This window comes from Podarcis vaucheri (assembly GCF_965113315.1).
Source record: "Podarcis vaucheri genome assembly, chromosome: 2".
Taxonomy (NCBI): domain Eukaryota; kingdom Metazoa; phylum Chordata; class Lepidosauria; order Squamata; family Lacertidae; genus Podarcis; species Podarcis vaucheri.
The window spans coordinates 124,721,051-124,746,608 of NC_138760.1; the positions used below are offsets into that span (position 1 = coordinate 124,721,051).

At 50.4% G+C, this 25,558-nt stretch overlaps 2 protein-coding genes and 1 long non-coding RNA gene across 6 annotated transcripts in view; 1 reads left to right on the forward strand and 2 right to left on the reverse strand.

Moving 5' to 3' along the window:
* Positions 1-618: 618 nt before the first annotated feature.
* On the reverse strand, positions 619-11,046 carry LOC309524728 (uncharacterized protein). Of its 2 annotated transcripts, none has more exons than XM_082209693.1 (5): positions 10,897-11,046; positions 7,798-8,066; positions 5,026-5,411; positions 3,863-4,001; positions 619-3,230 (listed from the first exon to the last, which is right to left on the reverse strand). In XM_082209693.1, exons 2-5 carry the CDS (start codon positions 8,045-8,047, stop codon positions 1,894-1,896), a joined length of 2,112 nt encoding a protein of 703 aa, XP_082065819.1. In that variant the 5' UTR covers positions 8,048-8,066; positions 10,897-11,046; the 3' UTR covers positions 619-1,893. The 2 variants fall into 2 exon arrangements, with proteins under 2 accessions (XP_082065819.1, XP_082065818.1); XM_082209692.1 differs by having other exon boundaries at positions 619-3,233.
* The window catches only part of LOC309525549, a 74,274-nt gene continuing 57,983 nt past the window's right edge, over positions 9,268-25,558 (forward strand). The window contains exon 1 of the long non-coding RNA XR_014216407.1: positions 9,268-9,359. This is a non-coding gene — a long non-coding RNA (uncharacterized lncRNA). The remainder of the gene's footprint in view (positions 9,360-25,558) is intronic.
* Positions 13,155-24,655, reverse strand: LOC309524709 (uncharacterized protein). 3 transcript variants are annotated; one of them, XM_082209637.1, is made up of 4 exons: positions 24,509-24,655; positions 20,664-21,585; positions 16,651-16,762; positions 13,155-15,640 (listed from the first exon to the last, which is right to left on the reverse strand). In XM_082209637.1, the coding sequence occupies exons 2-4, from the start codon at positions 21,462-21,464 to the stop codon at positions 14,370-14,372; spliced, it is 2,184 nt and encodes a 727-aa protein (XP_082065763.1). In that variant the 5' UTR covers positions 21,465-21,585; positions 24,509-24,655; the 3' UTR covers positions 13,155-14,369. The 3 variants fall into 3 exon arrangements, with proteins under 3 accessions (XP_082065763.1, XP_082065761.1, XP_082065762.1); XM_082209635.1 differs by having other exon boundaries at positions 20,658-21,585; XM_082209636.1 differs by lacking the exon at positions 24,509-24,655 and adding an exon at positions 22,350-22,602 and having other exon boundaries at positions 20,658-21,585.

The following is a 25,558-nucleotide window of genomic DNA, read 5'->3' on the forward strand; positions in this document are numbered from 1 at the left end:
CCCGCTGTCCCCGGACCTCTTTTGAAGCAAGGGGCGGCGGGGAGAAGATCGCTTCTCCCCGTTGCCAGCCCCGCAAGCTCCGGGGACAGAGGGGAAGGCGCAGCGCCTTCCCCTCTCTCCTCGGACCCCTTTTGAACCAAGGGGCGGCAAGGGGGAGAAGCGATCTTCTCCTCTCCGCCCCTTGCTTCAAAAGAGGGGACAGAGCGGCGCTTCCCCTCTGTCCCTGGACGGTCTCCATAGGAACGCATTGATTGATTTTCAATGCATTCCTATGGGAAACCGTGCTTCGCAAGACGAAAAACTTGCAAGAAGAAAAAACTTGCGGAACGAATTAATTTCGTCTTGCGAGGCACCACTGTAGATGCGATAATGTGGGAAGGTTGGGGAAGCGCTACAGAACAAACTGATAAAGGATGATGTGTGGACAGTCCAGTATAAATCCATGCCAATTGCACTATTATTGGCAGGCTGCAGAAAGCACGTAGAATGTGTCAGGTTGCAGAAAGCCCCTGTGATAAAAGAGCAGTCTGTGTAGAATCTAGGTTTCTCATAATGCTCAACTGAAATTCCCTCGCTGGTAAGATCTAAGGCCGTGCCTGGGGGCATCAGAGATCAACCTTCGCCCTCTTCTGTCTTAGTTTTTATTGCCTTACAAGTCACCAACAGCTGAGCACCAACATGCCATACACAGTCCTTTATATCTTTAGTCCCCCCCCCCCATCCAACCCACCCCTAAGATCCCCGAATCCTACAATATCGCCCATTGGGAATACCGGGGTGGTGGTACAAGGAAAGGGGAATTCTATTTGGGAGAATGCAGATTCGAATTCTTGAGAGTAAATATAAACCAGGGGCAGAAAATCACGGGTTCAAAATCCCTAGCATCTTCCGGGAAGGCAGGAGGAGAACCCTCTACTGAAACTTCTCAGAGAGCGGCTGCCAGTCAGTGTAGACAGTCTTGAGCTAGGTAGACCAATCGTCTGATCCGGGATGCGGCTGCTTCCTCTATCCTAATGAAGGTGAACGTCGGGAGGTTCAGGAGAGACAAAAAGAGGTAATTGGTCACACAGCACAGAGTTCAGCTATGACATCTGCTCCCACAGGAGGCCAGATTTGGACGGCTTTAAAATGGGGCGACACAAATTCATGGAGGACATGTCTAGAGGTTGTCTCTGAACGGCAGCCGGTAGAATGAGTGCTGCTGAAAGCGGGGCGTTTACTTGACTGAGACCCCTTGTCCGTCGGATTTCCTGTGGTACCTTGGTTTTCAAACATAATCCGTTTTGGAAGACAGTTCGAGTTCTGAAACGTTTAACCAAAAACTCAAAATCCGACAGCTTGGCTTCAGGATGGGACCTCAGATAGGGACGTGGGTGGTACTGTGGGTTAAACCACAGAGCCTAGGACTTGCTGATCAGAAGGTCGGCGGTTCGAATCCCCGCGATGGGGTGAGCTCCCGTTGCTCAGTCCCTGCTTCTGACAACCTAGCAGTTCGAAAACACGTCAAAGTGCAAGTAGATAAATAGGTACCGCTCCAGCGGGAAGGTCAACGGCGTTTCCGTGCACTGCTCTGGTTCGCCAGAAGCAGCTTAGTCATGCTTGCCACATGACCCGGAAGCTGTACGCCGGCTCCCTCGGCCAGTAAAACGAGATGAGCACCGCAACCCCAGAGTCGTCCGCGACTGGACCTAACGGCCAGTGGTCCCTTTACCCTTTACGCCTCAGGATCTTGCACTAAGCAAAAGCTGCATGGCATGTTCGACTTCCAAGGCGTGTTCGAAAACCCAAGCATTTACTTCTGGGTTTATGGCGTTCAAAAACCAAAATGTTTGTCAACGGAGATGTTCAAAAACCGAGCCGCCGATGGATTTCCGGCGGCCCTCCCAGAGGACTCTATGCTTTCTCCCCGCTGTGGGTTCTTGCGTGCGCCATGAGGTTTGAGCTGGAGCTGAAGCTCTTCCCGCAGTCCACGCACAGGTAGGGCTTCTCCCCCGTGTGGATCCTCTGGTGGCCGATGAGGTGCGACTTCTGGCTGAAGCTCTTCCCGCAGTCGGAGCACTTGAAGGGCCGCACGCCGGTGTGCGTCCTCTCGTGCGTGTTGAGGTTGGAGCTGACGCTGAAGCCTTTGCCGCAGTGCAGGCAGACGTAGGGCTTCTCGCCCGTGTGGGTCCTCTGGTGGCTGGTGAGGTGCTGCTTCTGGCTGAAGCTCTTCCCGCAGTCGGCGCACTTGTACGGCTTGTGCCCCGTGTGGATCCTCTCGTGCGCCACCAGGTCGGAGTTCATGCAGAAGCTCTTCCCGCACACCAAGCACTTGAAGAGCTTCTCCCCCGTGTGGATCCTCTGGTGCCGGTTGAGGTGCGACCTCCCGCTGAAGGTTTTCCCGCAGTCCAGGCACTTGTGCGCCTTCTCGCTGCAGTGCATCCTCTGGTGTCCGTGGAGGTGCGAGCTGCGGCTGAAGATCTTCCCGCACTCGCCGCACGTGAAAGGTTTCTCTCCCGCGTGGGTCCGCCGACGGGCGGCGAGCTGCGAGTTCTGGCCGAAGCTCCTCTCGCAATCCAAGCACTGGTAGGGTTTCTCGCCCGCGTGCCGGGTCAGATCCGAGCGGGCGGCGAAGCTTTTCCCGCAGCGCAGGCACTCAAAGGGCTCGCCCCCGACGTGGCTCCGCAGGTGGCCGGCGAAGGAGTGGCTGCTGCGGAAGCTCTTCCCGCATTTGAAGCACTCGTACGGCTTCCCCCCGGCGTGGCTCCGCAAGTGCCAGGCGAAATGGGAGCTCGTGTCAAAGCTTTCCCTGCAGTGCAGGCAGGGATAGGACTTCTCTCCTGCGTGCGCCGTCCTCTCGTGGGCAACCATCCCAGATCTCGGCGCAAAGGTTTTCGAGCACACCGCGCAACTGTGTGGTTTCTCTCCCGCGCGGATCCTCTGGTGGCAAATGTGACCAAGGGTCTTCTCGCCCAGAGCGCATGAACGTTCTTCTTCGGGCTGGAGGATCTCCTCCTCTTCACTTCCACCGAGATCCTCGTCACCTACCCAAGGAGGAAGGGAGCTGCCTGGTCGTTTTCCGCGGTGGGTCTTCTTTTCTGAGTCGGGCTGATGGGCAGAAATGCCGCCATTCTCCTCGCACCAGGAAAGTCTTTCTCTGGACAAACCCTGCGGTTCCATTTGCTCAGGGGCCCCCAGACACGGCTTCTCTTCCTTCTCCTCTTCCTCATCGTCATGAGCCCAACTGAAACCTGCTGAAACACATAGAACAGGCAAACTAATAATAATTTAAAACTAACAACAAATTAAAAACCCTTAATTATAAAAGCAGCATAAAATACAGTATAAAAACATGAATAACAATAAAAATCAAAAATCAATTTAGGGGAAATAAGCATTAGATAACCCCCAGAACTAGCTGGCTGAATTGGTCCTACTTGGGCCAGTGAGGAGGCCAGGGAAGAATTAGTTGTGAGGTCTCAGAGTGGGTGATCTTCATAAAAGGGGAGGGGGAGGGAAGAGAAGGGAAATAAAAGATCAGGCTAAGTTCAAGTTGAAAGCCAGGCGGAATAGCTCTGTCTTACAGGCCTGATGAAAGGAGATTAAATCCTGCAGGGCCCTAGTCTCATGGGACAGAGCATTCCACCAGGTCGGAGCCATCACTGAAAAGGCCCTGGCCCTGGTGGAGGGTAGTCTGACTTCCTTAGGGCCCGGGACCTCTAAACTATGGTTATTCATGGACCTTAAGGTCCTCTGCGGGGCAGACCAGGAGAGACGGTCCCATAGATACGAGGGCCCTAAGCCATGCTCAACGAGGGCACATCCAGAGCCGCCCCACCACTCAGGCTATGCCAGAAGAGGGACAACACAAAGGAATCCTCACCCCCAGTTTCGGTGCCTTCGTCGTTGTCCTCCTCCTCCTCCTCCTCCTGCTTAGGTTCCCTGAAAAGCTGTTTTGCTTCAATACCCAGGGGAGCTCCATCTGATTCCGGGAGACTGGCCGACACCTGATGAAGCAGCACCTGAAAGCAGCCGGATTTAAGTCAGAATCAAAAGCCGGGCATTGGTCCATCTAGTTCAGTAGTGCCTGCACTGACTGGCAGCAGCTCTCCAGGGTTTCACATGGCCTCTCTCCCAGCCTTACCTGAAAAATGTTGGGGACTGAATAGAAACTGTGTCCATGCAAAGCAGGTGCTCTACTGCTGAGCTGTGGGCTCCCCTGCAAAGGACTAGGAACGGGCGAAGCTGTGTCATACCAAGGGAGACCATCTAACACAGTGTTGTCTACACTGACTGGCAGCAGTTCTCCACCGTTTCAGGCAGGGGACATTACCTGAAGGCTTAGGATTGAACCTGGGACCTTCTGCACACAAATTACCGTACTTTTCGCTCTATAGGACGCACCAGACAATAAGACGCACCTAGTTTAGCGGGGAGGAAACAAGGGGGGGGGATTCTGAACCCCAGAATCCAGAACAGCAAGAGGGACCTGGCTTCTAGGATAGCCTCTTGCTGTTCTGGCTTCTGGGATTGCCACTGAAGCCTCTCCCGGGCAGCAGGATGAAGGCTCCTCCTGCCCGGAAGAGGCTACGTGCGGGTAAGGTGCCCTCAATACCTTCCCCCATCTCCTGCAAGAACCGCGCGCTCTTTAAAGGGAGCGTGGTTCTTGGGGGCTTTTTTGGGAGGTGGGGGAAGGGAAAGAGTGGCGCACTCTGTCCCTTCCCCCCACTTCCTGCAAGAGCTGTGCGAAGCCTCCGCAGGACAGGAAGCTTTGCGGGGGATATCCAAAAGCCAGGATAGCTAGAGGGAGCCCAGCTAAGCCCGAAGCTAGAACAGTGAGAGGGATTGCTGCGCAGCGCTCCCTCTCCCTGTTCTGGCTTCTGGCTTAGCCGTACAGCCTGCATTCGCTCCATAAGACGCACACACATTTTCCCTTACTTTTTAGGAGGGAAAAAGTGTGTCTTATAGAGTGAAAAATACGGTAGATGCCCTACCACCACGCTAAGGTATCACTGGTGTCTCCCTCCCTCCTGATCTCGTCCTCACCTCTTTTCCTTGTCTCTCCTCCGCCTCTTCCCGCCTCAGGAGGAAATCCTCGGCCAGGGCCACCGCCTGGGAGCAGGTCTCTGGTGTGCCTTCCCTGACCCAGCTCTGGATCTCCAGAGGCAGGATGGCCAGGAACTGCTCCAGGATCAGCAGCTCCAGGATCTGCCCCTTGGTGTTCCTCTCCGGCTTCAGCCAGTGCCGGCAAAGTTCCCAGAGTTGCCGGCACGCCTCCCTCGGCCCCTCGGCCTCCCGGTAGAGGAAGGCCCGGAAACACTGGCGGTAGGCCTCTGCCTCCAGGGCATCCGACTCGCAAAAGGCCTCTTCCTTCACTGGCACCCGCTCTCCATCGCAGCTCTCATAGGCTTGCAGAGATGCTCTGTCAACATCTAGTCCAACAAGGAGAGAAGTATTTACAAGTCTTACCTTGGTTTTCGAACAGCTTACCGTATTTTTCGCTCTATAACACGCACCTGACCATAACACGCACATCGTTTTTAGAGGAAAACAAGGGAAAAAACATTCTGAATGAAACAGTGGATGTATCATTTTCATGCTTCATGCTGTGGCCACAGACATATGATCTGATAGTGAATTTGGGGTGACCCAATGCAAAAATCCTGAGAATTCCTGTGGATCCATGCTTTGTAACCACGTTTTTGGACCATTGCAGCCCCAGGCAACAGTGGGTGCGTGATTTTTTTGGTGCAGGCTGTAGCCATGGACATGCTATGTGATCTGATGGTGAATTTGGGGTGACCCAATGCAAAGATCCTGAGGATCCATATGGATCTATGCTTTGTAACCACATTTTAAGTGGGGAGCGAAGGAAAAACAAAGAAGGGACATGAGAGGGGTGTGCAGAGAAGCAGCTGGCTAAGAATGCAGGAGAGGGATTTAACGGAAGGGAGGAAAGAAAGGCAAAAGTTTCTCCCCACCCAAGCCAGCCATCTCTCTCTCTCTCTCTCTCTCTCTCTCTCTCTCTCTCTCCCTCTCCCCCAGCAGCACTGGAGCACAGAGAGGAATTAGAAGGAACGACACTCTGCTTTCCCCTCTGCTTGCCTGGAGGGGAGGGGCTTTCCCTGCTCTTTGTTCCGTTTCAGCAAACACATCAAGGAAACAGAGGAGAGTGGGCAGTAAGACCCTGAGGCAGAATGCAGGAAAGCAGCCACTTCCTCTTTTCAGGTTTCCCTTCTCCGTGAAGCGCGATTTGATTTTTGCCTGATTTTTCGGCTCCAGGGAGCACACATTCGCTCAATAACACGCACAGACATTTTCCCTTCCTTTTTAGGAGAAAAAATCTGCGTGTTATAGAGGGGAAAATACGGTATGTCAGGGGACTGCCATCGGAACAGGCGAGGAAGGCAGGGGGCCCGTTGGGATACAGAGAGCCTCCAAAATTCCTGAGGAGCAGTTCCTCTTCCAGCGGTGGGGAAAGCCACACCTCCAGTGGAGAAGAGAGGGAAGAGGACGGCCAAGCGAGGAAAGGACTCACGGATGCTGCTGAGAGCCCCAGCGCCTCACCTAGCCAGACTGGCCAGGAGGGATGCCTGCCCCTTCCGTCGCCCAGCTTGCGCAGAGGGGTGAAACGCAAGGAGGGGAGGAGGAGGTTAGGGGTGCCTAAGTTCTTATGTTGGGGGAGAAAAAGGAAGGGGCCACTCCCGGATTCTGCAAGTGACTAAGACGGACATGAACTCTGTGGATCTGCACTGTAAATAGTTTGCACAATAAAACCTGTAAAAGACAGGTCGGAGTCCTGCCTGGTTACTCACGAGCAACCACTGCAAGCATCTGACAGCTTAGTTCTCAAATGTTTTGGCTCCCGAACGCCGCAACCCTGGAAGTGACTGTTCCAGCTTGCCAACTATTTTTGGAAGCCGAACGTCCGATGGGGCTTCCGATTGGCTGCAGGAGCTTCTGTTCGACTTCCAAGGTGCGACTGTATTTGTTAGCTGTTATTCTAGCCCTAATAAGTAGACCCGTACGGCAGACACTTGTTTATCCGAAAACCTGTCAAAACGGAAGTTTCCGGAAAGGGCAGAGAGCGGGCACCCATCGTATCTTGACAATAATGCTGCTCCACAGAACAGGGGCATCCACGCTAAAAGCCCCGCGTCACAGTGGAAAAGGTTTCTGAGACCTTTGGGTGTTGGAAGGGGAAGCTGCCTCACAGATCACAGTGATCTGCTTTGTAGATAAACAGCAGTGCGGGGGCGGGGCGGGGGGCTGGACTAGATGACCCCTGGGGTCCCTTCCAACTCTACAATCCTATGGCTGCCGAGACCACATAACCCCGGTCTTGAAAGACCTACACTGGCTCACAGTACGTTTCCGAGCACAATTCAAAGTGTTGGTGCTGATCTTTAAAGCCCTAAACGGCCTTGGTCCAGTATACCTGAAGGAGCGTCTCCACCCCCATCGTTCTGAGGTCCAGCACCGAGGGCCTTCTGGCGGTTCCCTTGTTATGAGAAGCTAAGTTACAGGGAACCGGGCAGAGGGCCTTCTCGGTAGTGGCACCCGCCCTGTGGAACGTCCTCCCATCAGATGTCAAAGAGAAAAATAACTACTGGACTTTTAGAAGACATCTGAAGGCAGCCCTGTTTAGGGAAGCTTTTAATGTTTAATAGGTTATTGTATTTTAGTGTTCTGTTGGAAGCCGCCCAGAGTGGCTGGGGAAACCTAGCCAGATGGGTGGGGTATAAATAATAAATCATGATGATGAGGAGGATGAGGATGATGATGATGATTCTGTAATACCTTGAACTGGGCACTTACCGGTAGTATACATCTGCTCCGAATCCCTTTTGAGGCCTGGAGCGCACCCCATCCGTTGCTTTTTCCCAGCCCCTTCAATGGGAGCGTCCGCCTCGTCCCACGGCGCATCCGGGTTTCCAAGCCTCCCGTCAGAGATCTGCACGACTGTCAAGAATTCGGGCGACCCCCAACCTTCGACGGGCTCCTGCTTCACCCGGCACTGTATCCCTGCGGACTGGAGCAGGAAGCTGTGAGAGGGCGGCTCCATCATGCTCAACGGCCCTTTCGTCCTGCCAACAAATCGAGAACAGGGCCGTGATGGCGAAGGAAACATTCCGAAATTTGAGAAAGTAGAGAGCTTTGAATCCAAGCTTTGTTTTGCGAAACGTTCAGATTTCTGAGAATGTGTTAGTGACAATCCTACAGCACAATCCTATGCATGTTAGGCCTGAAATGTATAAAATTATGATGTGCTGTGTGGAGGTTTCTCCCCTCTCTTAGAGAACAACGGAACCCAACGGGATCAACCGATGAAGCTGAATGGTGAGAAATTCAGGACGAAAAGGAAAGACTTTGAGATTTTTAATGTTTGATGTTTAATCGTGTTTCTCAGAGTGGCAGGGTATAAATAATAAATCGTTGTTGTTGTTGTTACCATTCCTGCGTTGCAGGGGGTTGGATTTGATGAACCTCAGGCTCCCTTCCAGCTCTACTGTTATATGATTCTATAACTTATTCAAGGGACGCGGGTGGCGCTGTGGGTTAAACCACTGAGCCTAGGGCTTGCTGATCAAAAGGTTGGCAGTTCGAATCCCCGCGACAGGGTGAGCTCCCATTGCTCGGTCCCTGCTCCTGCCAACCTAGCAGTTCAAAAGCACGTCAAAGTGCAAGTAGATAAATAGGTACCACTCTGGCGGGAAGGTAAACGGCGTTTCTGTGCGCTGCTCTGGTTCGCCAGAAGCAGCTTAGTCATGCTGGCCACATGACCCGGAAGCTGTACGCCGTCTCCCTCGGCCAATAAAGCAAGATGAGCGCCGCAACCCCAGAATTGCCCGCGACTGGACCTAACGGTCAGGGGTCCCTTTACCTTTACGACCTTTACCTTTACAAAGGAAGTATGCCTACTAGTCAGAATGGTAACGCTGACCCTCCATTCCGAGAGGTAGTAATTGCTTCTGAATAATGGCTCCTGGGAATTTCGGGCAGGAAGAGCTGTGCCCTTGTATTCAGATCCTCCTTGTTTCCTTCAAAGACTCATCCACACCTCCGCTTGTGCCTAAAAACCATGAGACTGATAATTGCCGGGGGGGGACCCCTTAGAACTGCAGTTGGAAGGAACCCCCGAGGGTCATCTAGTCCAACCCCCTGCAATGCAGGAATCTTTTGCCCAATGTAGGACTCGAACCCATGACCCTGAGATTAAATTTCCTGTAACAACAACAATTTATTTATACCCCACCCATCTGGCTGGGTTTCCCAACTCTAGGCGGATCCCAACAGAATATTAAAAACACGACAAAACATCAAACATTAAGAACTTCCCTAAACAGGGCTGCCTTCAGATGTCTTCTAAAAGTCAGATAGTTGTTAATTTCCTTGACATCTGGTGGGAGGGCGTTCCACAGGGTGACTGCCACTACCAAGAAAGCCCTCTGCTTGGTTCCCTGTAACTTAACTTCTCGCAGGGAGGGAACTGCCAGAAGGCCCTTGGAGCTGGACCTCAGTGTCTGGGCTGAGCAATGGGGGTGGAGACGCTCCTTCAGGTATACTGGACCGAGGCCATTTAGGGCAGGGGTCAGCAAACTTTTTTTCAGTCCACTGTCCCTCAGATCTTGTGGGGGGCTGGACTATATTTTGGAGAAAAAAATAATGAACGAATTCCTATGCCCCACAAATAACCCAGAGATGCATTTTAAATAAAAGCACACATTCTACTCATGTAAAAACACGTTGATGGTTTAGGGCATTAAAGGTCAGCACCACCACTTTGAATTGGGCTCGGAAACGGACAGGGGGGCCAATGTAGGCCTTTCAGGACCAGTGTTTTATAGTCTTGGTGGTCGCTCCCAGTCACCAGTTTAGCTGCTGCATTCTGGATTAGTTGCAGTTTCTGGGTCACCTTCAAAGGTAGCCCCACGTAGAGCGCATTGCAGTAGTCCAAGCGGGAGATAACCAGAGCATGCACCACTCTGGTGAGACAGTCCACGGGCAGGTAGGGTCTCAGCCTGCGTACCAGATGGAACTGATAAACAGCTGAACTGACCTGTTCCTCCATGGACAGCTGTGAGTCCAGAATGACTCCCAGGCTACGCACCTGGTCCTTCAGGGGCACAGTTACCCCATTCAGGTCCAGGGAGCTCCCAATACCTGCCCGCCCCGTCCCCCCAAACAGTACAAATGAGCTTTCCTCACTGAGCTATCCTCACACCTCCACCCTTCCTCCACCTCCTTCATCATTTTAGGCTTGCTCACACATTACACTAAAGGCAGGTACATGTTGCCTCTACACGTTTAAGTGTTTGCATGTAAGAGATCACACGTGTCAGTTTGTAGGCTTTAGCTGCACTGGTTGCACATACATGTGGATATGTGGACAATACCTGCCATTAGCGTACACAAGTGCACAGATTGTACACTGCTTTAATATAACGTGTGAACGTTATAAACCTGGATCATGCTCCTCCTGCATCACCTAAAAAGCCCCAGGTTGCATCTTGCAAAGAATGTATAACTGGTTTTTCAAACTTTCATTCATTTCTTTAAATAAAGGGCTCTAAAACGCCAATCAGAACATTTTCAAATACACGTGCAAAACAATCCACGAGAAACAATCAAATTGACCCGAAACCCAGCACCGCGTTTCAGGACAAGAAGAGCGGATTTTCAAAAGATGGAATGCAAACGTCAGATCAGGGGAATTCAATCCGGGCTGTTCGTTCAAAAAAATCAAAAGGTCTGCAAGGGTTTCTGGAAACTAGGGAGGCTGCAGATCTTCTTCATAAATAACAATACTAATAATAAATTCTCCGGGGGCCCCAAGCCAACACCTCCAGCCTTGCAAACCGCTCATCAGCTCCTGCGAAATGCAAAATATAGATCTATAGATATCTGCATAGCTACCTGCCTCTCTCGCCGCCTCTGTTGTTCCCGAGTCGCTATTTGGAAAAAGGAAAAAAAAAAAGGAAATCCAAAATACATGCACACACGCAAATACGCCCCCCTCCCCAATGCACACACACAAAAAGAAGGCTGGGCAGGAAGTAACAGCCCCCACTCCTTCCCCAATTTCTGGGCCTCTCTAGGAATCTCAGCTCGGATGTTTAACCCTTCCATTCCTGCTGGACGCGCAGATCCGCGCTGAGCTGCTCAGAGATTGCCACCTTTCCTGTTCCCCCCCTTCTAGCAGGGCTCCTGTGCCTTCGGCAGCAGAGTTGCCAGCTTGCTCGCCGCCCCCTGCTCCTGTGCATTTAGCAGATGAGCTGGAGCCAGCTGACAACAGGGTGGCCCAATTTCCTTTCCTTCTTCCCCTGCTCCTTGGCAGACGGGAAGGTTGCCAACTGTTTCTCCCTGCTCCTGTGCATTTAGCAGCTGCCTCGCATTCGATTATTGCAATCGTTGTTGTTTGGTTAAAATAAAATAATAATAATAATTTATTTATACCTTGCCCATCTGGCTGGGCTTCCCCAGCCACTCTGGGCGGCTTCCAACAAAATATTAAAATACAATAAACTATTAAACATTAAAAGCTTTGCTAAACAGGGCTGCCTTCAGATGTCTTCTAAAAGTCTGGTAGATGTTGTTCTCTTTGAAATCTGGTGGAAGGGAGTTCCACAGGGCGGGCGCCACTACCGAGAAGGCCCTCTGCCTGGTTCCCTGTAACTTGGCTTCTCGCGAGGGAAGTGTGGTGTAGTGGTTAAGAGCGGTAGTCTCGTAATCTGGGGAACTGGGTTCGCGTCTCCGCTCCTCCACCTGCAGCTGCTGGGTGGCCTTGGGCCAGTCACACTTCTCTGAAGTCTCTCAGCCCCACTCACCTCACAGAGTGTTTGTTGTGGGGGAGGAAGGGAAAGGAGAATGTTAGCCGCTTTGAGACTCCTTAAAGGGAGTGAAAGGCGGGATATCAAATCCAAACTCTTCTTCTTCCCTGAGGGTCTGAGATACATTGGCTACTTTCACAGGGTGTGCCTGCTGTCGCATGCTGACAACTTCTAGGAACCAGCAGGTGAGGGCTGAGTGCTTGACAAACTATCTTAGAAGGAGCAGTGTCCCGTTCCCCCCCCCGTCCCCCGCAAAGAGCTGCAACCCCTCCCCTAACATCTCATACACGCGGGTGGTGCTGTGGTCTAAATCACTGAGCCTCTTGGGCTTGCTGACTGGAAGGTCAACGGTTCAAGTCCCCGCAACGGAGTGAGCTCCCATTGCTCTGTCCCAGCTCCTGCTAGCCTAGCAGTTCGAAGGCATGCCAATGCAAGTAGATAAATAGGTATTGCTGTGGCAAGAAGGTAAACAGCGTTTCCGTGTGCTCTGGTTTACGTCACGGTGTTCCGTTGCGCCAGAAGCAGTTTATAATAATAATAATAATAATTTTTTATTTGTACTCCGCCCATCTGGCTGGGTTTCCCCAGCCACTCTGGGCGGCTTCCAACAAAGACCAAAAATACACTAAAATGTCACACATTAAAAACTTCCCTGAACAGAACTACTACCTTCAGAATGTCAGGTAGTAGTTTATTTCCTTGACATCTGGTGGGAGGGGGTTCCACAGAGCAGGTGCCACTACCGAGAAGGCCCTCTGCCTGATTCTCTGTAACCTCACTTCTCGCAATGAGGGAACTGCCAGAAGGCCCTCGGAGCTGGACCTCAGCAGCCTGGCTGAACGATGGGGGTGGAGACGCTCCTTCAGGTATACTGGTCATGCTGATATACTGGTTTAGTTATGCTGGCCACATGACCCGGAAAGCTGTCTGTGGACAAACGCCGGCTCCCTCAGCCTGAAAGCGAGATGAACACCACAACCCCATAGTCGCCTTTGACTGGACCAGGGGTCCTTTAACTTTTTAAAATGCATGCCTACCAATTTATGTAATATATTACTGAAGTTCCTTTAAAGCAGGGAGGAGCCCCGCAGATGCTGCCAAACTGAAACTCTGTTTGGTTCTCGGAAGGATGCCCATTGGGCACGGCTGATGGGAGATGTCATCACCAACATCTGCAATAGCCAGAGATTCTCCACATTTGCCTTACAGCATAAATCGCTGCCCTTTCCGAAAACACTGCAGTTCTATCCATTTTGGGGGATAATCATAAAAATGGATCACTCTGCTTTTATTCCTAGACGTTCCCCTTTCAACAAGTCTTACAGGTCGATATTTTTTACCCCAGTCTGTTAGATGCGATAATGTTTTTATATATAAGAATGTTTTTTCCAATACATTTCATGCATTGTATTGTGAAATAACTTTGAGACGCTTCACAGAAAATGAGTCATAAATGAAATAATAATAACAATAATAATAATAATACAACCTAGGTGATAATGACTACGTCCAGAACAGATCTTTAAACAAATTTTACTGAATAAACATGTTCAGAACATGTTAGCTATGGAGGAGAGGGGGAAAGAAGAATAAATCGCCACCTAAGGAAAATCATGCAAGACATAACAGGAGCAAAGGAACATATTTTTTTAAACAGACATACAGGAAAGGGGGGCTCTGTTAAGAGGAACTCAGACAAGGTTTGTTAGAAAGGAAGCTTAATCTTAAACAATATTATTAAGTTTCTGCCTTTCAGGCCTTCAAAACACTTCCTGATAACTTAGGAGTAAGTACTTCAAAAAGAACAAAATAAAACCCTACATTATTTAAATACTTAGAGTATTAGCCATTTTTCATCCCTAGATGCTGCTGACAGATAGATCCGAGTAGCAAACCTTGCGTGATTTAAGACACGCCCCTGTAGGATTGAGAGTGCAAGGTCTCCTGCCAGTCTCTGGGCGGAGAGAGAGATTATCAGCAGAAGCTGAGCTCAGTTACCAAGGCATAGAAGCAGCCAGGCCACAGCAGATCCTGGAATGTGGTGCCGGCCAAGTGCCCTAAAGGAGAATGCCAAAATGCCAAAAATATTAGTGTTTTTTAAAAAAACAAAAAAGGGAATATTATTATTTCAAATCATGCAATTAGCAATTCATGATATAATCAGCACATAACAACATGATTTTCAAAAAAATAAAAAAGAAGTCATTTTAAGTTTCCTGTGGATCCCAGCTTGAGCAGGGAGAAGAGCGAAACAGGCAGTTTTTAAAAAACGTTTCCCACGAACCCCCCTACCCCGGGGCAGGGGGAAGAAAGAGGGGAAGGGGTTTTTTGGGGGGGTTCTCATGAACCCCAAGGGGAGGAGAAAAATTAGGAAGTTTGCATGAGATGTAACGATGGCTGTCCAAATCGAGAAGGATAGAAACCTAAATTCTTGGGGTTGCAAAGGAAGAGGAGAAAAAGGCAAGGCAGAGTGTCAAAGTACATCAGCGGGCAGGATGATACATTGCACGGATTAGTACATTCTTAGAAGAAAGAGATCTCCTCTTCCCCAGCGCTCCTCTATTCGTTTCTAACTTCTTGCTCGCTGTGGGTTTTCTCGCAAGGAATAACCTCAGGGTCTCCGCCGGCCGTGCTTTTCTCGCCCTTCTCTCCCGCATGGACCGTGTGATGCCTGTGCAGTTCCGACTTGGACCTGAAGTTCTTCCCGCAGTCCGCGCACAGAAACGGCTTGGCCCCCGTGTGGGTTCTCTGATGAGAGATAAGGTTGGAGTTCCGGTTGAAGCTCTTCCCGCAATCCAGGCAGACGTAGGGCTTCTCGCCCGTGTGGATCTTCTGGTGCCTGGTGAGGCTGGTGCTGTCGCAGAAGCTTTTCCCGCAGTCCGAGCAGATGTACGGGGTTCCCCCCGTGTGGACTCTCTGATGACGGATAAGGCTCATGTTGGAATAGTAGCTCTTCCCGCACTCGGCGCACTCAAAAGGCTTCACCCCGGAGTGCGTCTTCTGGTGCGTGATGAGGTTCGAGCTCCACCGGAAGCCTTTCCCGCACTCCAGGCACGTGTAGGGCATTTCCCCCGTGTGGATTCTCTGATGAAGGGTGAGATCCGCCTTCCGGCAGAAGTTCTTCCCGCAGTCGGCGCAGTTGTACGGCTTCTCGCCCGTGTGGATCCTCTGGTGGATCCTCAGCTCCGACCTCTCGCAGAAGCCGACGCCGCACTCCAAGCACTTGTATGGCTTCTCTCCCTTGTGGATGATGGAATGCCTGACCAGGTGAGACTTGACCCGGAAGCTCTTCCCGCAGTCCAGGCACTGGTAGGCCTTCTCCCCGGCGTGGATCCTCTGGTGGATCGTCAGGCCCGAGCTCTGGCAGAAACACTTGCCGCAGTCCAAGCACTTGTACGGTTTCTCCCCCGTGTGGATCCTCTGGTGCCGGACGAGGCTGGTGCTGTAATTGAAGCTCTTCCCGCAGTCCAGGCACTTGTAAGGCATGTCGCCCGTGTGCGTCACCTTGAACTCGATGATGCTCGAGCTGTCCGGGAAGCCGCCGGCGTCCTCAGCGCCGGCGTCCTCGTTCTTCACCGTGCGGATCCTCGGCTGGTTCACGGTTTCACCGAGCGTCTCGGCCCTCTCCTGAGGAGAAACGGGCGTCGCCCCTGGGGAACTTCCTCGATGCTCCTTGGGCCCCGGCCAACTTCCAGAGGCCTCTTCGGGCTTAACGGACTGGGGGTCCCCCTCCTCCTCCAGGCTGCCCATCACAACCCCACTTGTTTCGTCTTCGTCATCAGAACGCTCTGGCCGATCTCGTTCTTCGTTGGGGGTCATCGGCTCCTCGCCTGTGAGGTAGACAGAAAGAAGAAGAAGGGTTTGGATTTGTTATCCCGCTTTATCACTACCCGAAGGAGCCTCAAAGCGGCTAACATTCTCATTTCCCTTCCTCCCCCACAACAAACACTCTGTGAGGTGAGTGAGGCTGAGAGACTTCAGAGAAGTGTGACTCGCCCAAGGTCACCCAGCAGCTGCATGTGGAGGAGCGGAGACGCGAACCCGGTTCACCAGATTACGAGTCTATCGCTCTTAACCACTACACCACACAGGAGAGAAGAATTTGAAAGCCTGCTTAGGGTTCAAGATGAGCTACGGCCATCATCATACAATGACCGCCTATGAAACGCGCCTTTTCAAGGCAGAGTCTCTCTGTGTGAGTGGTAGTAACCGTTGCCAGATTAAGGCCAGGAAGATCTGTGTTCAAATCCAGACATGCAGCTCACTGGGCCAGTTGCTGCCTCTCTGTCTGAGCTACTTCACAGGGTTCTTGTGAGGATGGAAGAGGAAGGGGTGGTGTGAAAAGAACCGTGTGTGTGCTGCTTTTATTTATTTGCTGCATTTATATCCTGTGTTTCACCCTGAGGAGATCATGAACATGCCTCTTACCTTAAACAAACTCTGCGAGAGGTGTGAGCTTGCTTTTGCCAGGTAATCTAATTTAAAATAGGTCTATAATTTTTTAATGTATATTTATTAAAGATTTTCTTGATGTGCAATGTCTCTCTCTCATTCCCCCCCCCCCCACATAACACTTTTTATTTTAATCGGTTTTCCAACAAGACATTTTGACTCCCAAACTTTGAGGAGGGAGTCTTTCTCCTATTGCTGTTGCTAAATCCTTGCGAGTCAGAAATGCATCGGTCTTCAGGTGAACTACCAAGAAATAATCACCATCCACTTTCTGCCCCATCTCTGGCATACAGAGACTGAGGACCCTGCCTCATTGGAAAAAACCTTAGGCCAGTCCACCTAGGCCTCATCTAGGCTTCAGAGCATCCGGAACCCTGCTAATCCTTACCCAGCGAGCTGGCAGCAACCGTGTCACCCTCCCCAAACGCCCGGTTCGGATCACAGTCCAGCAGAGCCTCTTCTGCCGCAGCAAAATCCAGGCCTCTCTTTTTTGCCGGCACCTGAAACAGAAACAAAGATCCCATCTGGCACAGGGGGACAGAGAGCAGGAGAGGGCAGGACTAGGGTGTCAGTTTGCATTTCTTAGTACAGAAAGTATTGATCTGATGTGCAGAGATCTTTCCTATTCTGCATAGTTCCATCTGTGATGGAACTCCTACTTGGGGACTTCCCTGGCTTTTTTCTGGCCCACGTAGGACCAGTCTGGATAGTTAGCCTTGGTAAAGACTTGATGTTTCATCCCAAAAAAAGTTTTTGAGTTTCTGCAGAAATGAGGCTGCATTCTAATGTTGTATTTTAATCGTTTTTTAAGTTGTATTTCAATCAATTGTTTTATATCTGGTGTTAGCCGCCCTGAGCCCGGTCTTGGCTGGGGAGGGCGGGGTATAAATAAAATTTATTTTTATTATTATAGTTCAAGAGGGTCCTTGAAGGTTTATTTTCTGTGTGAAAGAAACAAGCAGAAGGTTAATGATGTTTGGGTTATTCCTTTCCTTCAGAGAAGCTGGCTTAAACTGGTCCTGTTATCTCTTTTTGTCAAGGTCATGCTGACTATAATAATAAGGCCAGAAGAGCCTGGGTCTCACGCTTTCTCTTTCTATCTCTTTCCCTCCTGGTGTGGTGTTTGGTACATAGATAGTGTTAAGCCTTTAGTCTTATTATAAGTTATTGTAAGTTTCAGTTAAGTCTGCTGCCACTGGATTTCTTATGGACAGTGCCAATCCTGAATACATTGGATTTGTGACCATGATGCTCATTTGCCTTCAGGAGCAGTAAAGCTCTGCTGGATGAAATATCCATTGCCTTTGGTTTATTTTTTGGGAATCCCGCAACGTGTTTAAGTTTTTACTCTGCTAATATACACTGTTCCAACAAGTTTATTAAATTTGTGAGGTCCATGCCTTTACACAAAATACCAGAAAACATTTTTAAAAGATAAACAGTAAAATTATAAAAGTAAGCTAAAATTCATGCCATGCTGTCCCAGCAAGGAAACTACCCAATAAACCCCACCATTCAGGGAAGAAGATACAGCAACAGGTTAGGAGGGCAATGGGAGGGACCTCACCGTTTCATCCAGGAACCATACCCTAGTTTTCATAGCCTTCACCACAAAGACCGCTACCACGTGAGAAGTCCGTGGATCAGCGTCCACCAGTAAAAACTTTACTTGGTCCTCAGAGTTGACTATTGATTTGGGAATAGTTTGTAACATCGCATCCCTGAAAGCCGAATAGATGGGACAATACAACATGTAATGTATGAGATCCTCTTTGGTTCTCATATAACAAGGACATATACGCTGCTCTACTGGGATTTTTGCATATCTGCCTGACAGATAGGCCGTAGGAATGGTTTGAAAACGGGCCATAGTAAAGGCTCTCCGAAGAGTGGGATTGATGATATTCGTCAAATAATTGGTGCAGATTTTAACTGCTTTCAATCGGGGAAACCAGTGGGAGGACCCTAGGGTCTGTATAATATACACTGGAATCTACTCTGGATCAATATTGAGTGGAATTTCAATGACATAGGGAACCTAATTTTTCATCTAATTTCATACAGGTGAGGTGGGAAGGGGGCAGTAGCTAACACAGAGAATAACCAACAAGTGCAGATAGCAGATTTGGGCCAAAAGTTAGAAGAACATGTAAAAAGGAGTCCATCTCCAAGCAGCCCATGGTTAAACTATAAGCCTCATCCCCAAAGGAAGCAGTGGTGGCCACCAACTTTGAGGGCTTTAAGAGGATTAGAAAATTTTGTGAAGAGGGCTATCAATGGCTATTGGCCACAATGGCTATGTTCCATTAATTTTATTAATTGTAATGCCACATCCCTGCTTTACAGAATCTCCTGTAAAGCAGGAGATCTCCAGGACAGTGGTACCTCGGGTTAAGAACTTAATTCGTTCCGGAGGTCCGTTCTTAACCTGAAACTGTTCTTAACCTGAAGCACTACTTTAGCTAATGGGGCCTCCCGCCAGAGCAAGATTTCTGTTCTCATCCTGAAGCAAAGTTCTTAACCCGAGGTACTATTTCTGGGTTAGCGGAGTCTGTAACCTGAAGCGTATGTAACCTGAGGTACTACTGTATAGAGCCAGAGTTGATGGTGCCTCAGCTCCAAAACGGAGTCTGGTCCAAATAAAATATCTAGAATGCTTCTGAACAATGCAGGAAAACCCCCCCCCCACCAAAGTGCAGCTTTGTTCCGATGCAAGAATATTAAAATGAAGTTGAAATAGATACAACTACTAATACATTATTATTGTTGTTGTTGTTGTTGTTGTTGTTGTTGTTATCTATTAGATTTGTATACCGCCCTTCATCCACAGATCTCAGGCCAGTTCACGAAATAAAACGACAATACAAAAAAACACACAACAAAATACATAATAAAAATAAGAACGACAGCAAACCAATCATTGCCCTCCCCCCAGCACCTTTAAAAAGATGTCAATCAGCCAAATGCCTGGTTGAAGAGGAACATTTTTGCCTGGCGCCTAAAGGTGTACAGTCGTACCTCGGGTTACAGATACTTCAGATTGCGTTTTTTCGGGTTGCGGACCGCTGAAACCTGGATGTACCGGAACAGGTTACTTCTGGGTTTTGGCAGTCACGCATGCGCAGATTGCTAAATTATGCAAAATCTTTGCGCATAAGCGCCAAATTGCAACCCGCGCATGCGCCGACGCGGCTTGCAAACGTGCATCCCGCATAGACCACGTTCGCAACCCAAGCGTCCACTGTGTAATGAAGACGCCAGGCAAACTTCCCTGGGGAGAGCATTCCACAGGCAGGGCGCCACTGCAGAAAAGGCCCTGTTCTCGCATTGCCACCCTCCGGACCTCTTGTGGGTCAGAGGCTTTGAATACCTGCCTCTGAATACCTGCTGTTGCGGAGATTGCTGGTGAGCAGAAGCAAAGTGTCTCATGTCCCGCTTTGTGGGGCTTCCTGCTGGGGATCTGGGCGGCCAATGGGAGAAGAGGATGCTGGAATAGATGGGCCATGGGTCTGATGCAGCTGCCAGACTCTTCGTATGCTGGCTAGGGAGCACGTATTTTTCGCTCTACAAGACGCACTTTTTCCCTCCTGAAAGGGGAAATTTGTGTGCGTCTTATGGGGCGAGTGCAGGCTGCACAGCTATCCCAGAAGCCAGAACAGCGTGCGAAACCTCTTCAGGGCAGGGGGAGCCTTCATCCCGCTGCCCTGAAGATGCTTTGCGCGGCTATCCCAGAAGCCAGAACAGCAAGAGGGATTGCTGCACAGCGATCCCTCTTGCTGTTCTGGCTTCTGGGAATCATAATTTTTTTTTTCTTGTTTTCCTCCTCCAAAAACTAGGTGCGTCTTATGGTCTGGTGCATCTTATAGAGCGAAAAATGTGGTACTTAAATACTGAGCTGTCTAGTAAAGGTAAAGGGACCCCTGACCATTAGGTTCAGTCGTGACCGACTCTGGGGTTGCGGCGCTCATCTCGCTTTATTGGCCGAGGGAGCCGGCGTACAGCTTCTGGGTCATGTGGCCAGCATGACTAAGCCGCTTCTGGCGAACCAGAGCAGTGCACGGAAACGCCGTTTACCTTCCGGCTGGAGCGGTACCTATTTATCTACTTGCACTTTGACGTGCTTTTGAACTGCTAAGTTGGCAGGAGCAGGGACTGAGCAACGGGAGCTCACCCCGTCATGGGGATTCGAACCGCCGACCTTCTGATCGGCAAGTCCTAGGCTCTGTGGTTTAACCCACAGCACCACCTGCGTCCCACTGAGCTGTCTAAGGAATACTTAAATAAAAATAATAATAAAAGAGGAAATGGATCACCCCTCACCCCCCCAAAAAAATAAAATGTTACGCAATGCTGCATAAAACTTGTATGCATCCATGCCCAAACAATGCGCCTCACCCCCACCTGCTCCTCCAGCTGTTCGGGCTTCCTCTGCCGAAACCCCTCTGCCAGGGCCACCGCCTGGGCACAGCTCTTTGGGCAGCCCTCCACGACCCAGCTCTGCACCTCCGGCGGCAGGACAGCCAGGAACTGCTCCAGAATCACCAGCTCCAGGATCTGCTCCTTGGTGTGCCTCTCCGGCTTCAGCCACCGGCAGCAGAGAAACCAGAGGCGGCTGCAGGCCTCTTGCGGCCCCTCCGCCTCCCGGTAGCAAAACTGCCGGAAGCGCTGGCGCTGGATCTCCGAAATGACGGCGTCCTCGTCCGGGGCCCCTTCTTCCTGCAGGGGCCCCGAGGGATCCACGCTCGGCGGGTCCTCTTGGGATGTCCTGCCAAGGCCAGGCTGGCTTTGGGTCTCCCACTCTTCTGTGAGGCACCCGGTGGCTTCCGTCTCCCGTTTGATGGAGGGTGGAAAAGTCTGGATAGTCTTCTGGTGTGGAGAGTCCAACGCCTGTGGGCTCCTCTCATCGGAGCTCTGTGAGTCTGCTGCCCTTGGAAGCTCCCGCCACTGTGACTCCACATCCACAAACAGCCCTGGTTTGTGTTTAAAACGCTGACCTGGCAAACTCGGCAGATAATCCCCGACGTTGACGGCCCGGGGGACACCGGGATCATCATTTCCTCCTGCCCACGCCATGGGGTCTGCTGCTCCAGCCTCCTCCTCCCTCTCTTCCATTTCCTCCTCCGTCACCGACGGCACAGCCCGATCCAGCCTTGCTGGGAACGTGGCACCCAAATCTGGCAGCGCTCCCTGATCAGCAGACATCGCGGCAACTTCGCTCCTGCAGGGCAGCCTCCCAAGGCCTCTCCGCCTCTCTCCAGATTTTAATTGGGGATCGCCGAGTGTCTAGAAATGAGAGCAAATCATGTTCCAAAGAAGCTGTTTCCTGGAGGAAAGACACAGAAACAAAACAACGTAAGGAGAGACCTGTTGGATCAGGGCAAAAGCCCGTCTGGTCCTGCATTCTTGAAGTGGCCAAACGGAAGTCTCTTAGGCAGGGTTCAAAATCCCCCAGATGCCAGGCTCATTTTGCAACCGGCGCGGGTCCAGTTACGACCACGTGGAGATCTCTGGATGGCAGGTGGGCGACTGACATCTCCATCTGGCTGCCCCTCCAGCTTTCTTAAGCAGGTAATAATAATAATAATAACAACAACAACAACTCATTTATTTCTTCTACGCCCATCTGGCTGGGTTTCCCCAGCCACTCTAGGCAGCTTTCAACAGAACACTAAAAAACAAAATAAAACCTTCAGTTAAAGAATATATGAAAAAATATGGTTCCGGAACTGGAATATTAATAGATAATGTGTAAAACGTGCAGGGGTAAGAAGGAAATAATAAAAGAATCAGAAGAAGGTTCCTCTTCAACCGGGCCTTTGGCTGGACGTCCGATGCCCTTTGAAATGTGTTGAGGGAAGGGAGGGGTTAATGGTATGTTTTCGTTCTTATTATGTATTTTGCATTTTTTATGTTGTAATTTGATGTCACGAATCTCCCCGAGATATACGGGTGAAGGGTAGTATACAATTTTTTAATAACAATGACACTGACAATAACAATAATATATTCTTGCACTGAATCAAAGCTGCACTTGGGGTTGTTGTTTTTTCTGTGTTGTTCAAAAGAATTCTACATCTTTTCTCTTACCAGACTCAGTTTTTGAGCTGAGGCACCACCAACCATGGCTATTTACTGGAGATCTGTTGCCTCTGGGTGGGAGATTCCATGAAGCACTCCTGGACTAGAATTCCCACCATCCCCTCACCTTTGGCCACAATTGATTAGATTATTCATTCACATTTCAATCAGGTGATGGGAAAGAACCTCTTCTAGAGACCTTGGAGGACCACTAGAGATTGGAGCAGACAATTCTGGGCTAGACAAACCCTTTACAGTGGTGCCTCGCAAGACGAAAAGAATCCGTTCTGTGATTCTCTTCGTCGTGCGGTTTTTTCGTCTTGCGAAGCAAGCCCATTGACGGATTAGCGCATTAGCGGCTTTTAGTGGCTTATCGGATCAGCTGAAGCAGCTCCAAAATGGAAAACTTTTTCGTCTAGCGAGTTTTCCGTCTTGCGAGGCATTCGTCTTGCGGGGCACCACTGTAATGGGGAATTTTATAGGACTCCCAGATGCTGCTGGATTCATGATATATCATCCCTCTCCATAACATGTTTCTCCATAACGTTTGGGGAAATGTGGATTTATTTATTTTTTAAGATGGGAAGACCAGGGTGGGAAACATCCTTGGCTGCCTTATATTGAGTTGGGATGGAATCATCAAATATCTAAAGGGCTCTCACATGGAAGATGCAGCAACCAATGGATTCACATTACAAGATCGGTGATTCTGACCGTGGAGCAGACTCCCTCTAGAGATGGTGGACTCGCCTTCCTTGGAGATTTTAAAGCAGAAGTTTGGATAGCCATTGGTCATGTAGCTGAGATTCCTGCATTGCATTGTTTTGTTTGTTTGTTTGTTTGATTAGATTTATCTACCGCCCATCACAAGATCTCAGGACAGTTCACAAGCTAAAAACACAAGGTAAAAATACAAACAAAAAGTTAAAATAAAAACAAAATAATAATCCCCCCCTACAAACATATTTAAAAGAGTGTAGAATGTTAATCAGCCAAAGGCCTGGTTGAAGAGCAACGTTTTCGCCTGGTGCCTAAAGATATATATATCTTTAGTGCCACATGAGCCTCCCTGGGGAAAGCATTCCACAAATGGGGAGCCACTGCGGAGAAGGCCCTGTTCTTGTGTTGTCATCCTCTGGACCTCTTGCGGAGGGGGCACAGTAGGAAGGGCCTCAGCGAATGATTTCAGGGTCTGGTTAGTTCATATGGAGAGAGGCAGTCCTTGAGGTATTGCAGTGCCAGCGGTGTAGCTAGCCAACTGGGTGCCTGGGGCCGCCTACATGGGGCAGGGCACACCAGAATCCCAGTGCGAGCACTCAGAGCCTGCAGGGAATCTGTGTACCACAGGCATAGGCAAACTCGGCCCTCCAGATGTTTTGGGACTACAACTCCCATGATCCCTAGCTAACAGAACCAGTGGTCAGGGATGATGGGAACTGTGGTCCCAAAACATCTGGAGGGCTGAGTTGCCTCTGCCTGGTCTACCACCTCCTCCAGCCCTTTCGGGCACCGCGGAGCCTGCAGGTGCCCAATCCACGGTGTTATTCCAATAAGAGATGCATGGCTTAGCTATGCCTCTGGCAGTACTGAGGAACAGACGATCCCTTGGGTCCCTTCCAACTCTACAATTCTATTATTCTACCTAGCTCAGCCCTTTCTGCACTGACTGGCAGCAGCCCTCCCGGATTTCAGCCCTACGTGAAAATGTCGGGGGCTGAATCCGGGACCACTTTCTGCACGCCTTCCGCTCCTCCCTCACATTTGAGATGACTTCATCCCGTTCCGGATAGGAACGCAGGGCGCCGCCTTGCACAGAGTCAGACCGTGGGGATCCATCCAGCTCAGCGCTGCAAACACTGGCCGGCAGCGCCTCTCCAGGAGTTTCAAGCAGGGGGCGTTCCCAGCCCGAAATGAGGATGCCAGGATTTGAACCCGGGACCCTCTGCCTGCAGAGCTGGTGTCTCTGGGCCCGCGGGGCGCAGCTGCAGAACCTCCCTAGGGGGGGGGGGAGAGGAGGGGGAGAACTCCCTTGGGGGCTGCACCGCTTTCCCCCCTCCTGCACCACCCCTCCCCCGAAGCAGCCCCGCCCTTCCCGGCCCTGCCATTGCATCTCCGCGCGCGCCCCCGGCCCGCTGCGCATCCCCGCTTCGACCCTTCCCTTGCCATACCACGCGGCCTCCATTCATCTCCTGCTGTGCAGCTGCTCCGAACATTCCAACCGGAAGGAACTCTCGAGGGTTTTTTTTTTTCCCCTTCTTCTTCTCCTCCCCTGGAGTCTCCCCTCCCACTCCCGTTCCCACAAAGCACGGCTTCGAAGTTCGCTTCGCCTCTCTAGGAGTTTCGTTCGACGGCGCTCGGCTGCCTTAACCCTTCGAATACCCACACGGGAAATAAGAAGAGACATGCGGGGTTTCGGAAACGCATTAAAACAGGAGTGGTTGGTTTTCCCCGCAGGCAGGGGAGCAGAGAAGCAGCCGCCCATTATTAGTGGCCCGGTGGGTGCTGAGAATATGAGCAACTGATTTGGTGGATTGGTGGTTTTTTTAAAAAATAAATTAGATTTTTCTTTGCTCTTGCATCTGCGCAAAAACGTTACAGCATTTTCTCACAAATACAAAGCGTCTTAAAAAGCAGAGACATCACCTTGCCATCGAAGGTCCGTATAGTTAAAGCTCTGGTTTTCCCAGTAGTGATGTATGGAAGTGAGAGCTGGACCATAAAGAAGGCTGATCGCCGAAGAATGGATGCTTTTGAATTATGGTGCTGGAGGAGACTCTTGAGAGTCCCATGGACTGCAAGAAGATCAAACATATCCATTCTGAAGGAAACCAGCCCTGAGTGCTCACTGGACCATATTTCTAGATCTTTTTTTACCTCTGTCCAAAATTTCTCATAATTGTCTTTAAATAAATTCACATTCTTAGATGTCATATTAATCCCCAAGTATTTCACCTTCAGGTTAAGAACTTTGCTTCAGGATGAGAACAGAAATCGTGCTCCGGCGGCATGGCAGCAGCAGGAGGCCCTGTTAGCTAAAGTGGTGCTTCAGGTTAAGAACAGTTTCAGGTTAAGAATGGTCCTCCAGAACGAATTACCGTAAGTTCTTAACCTGAGGTACCACTGTATTTGCATGTTTAGACCACCTTTTTTCCAAGGATCTCAAGGTGGTGTATGTGGTTTTCCTTCCTCACAACAACTCTGTGAGGTAGGTTAGGCTA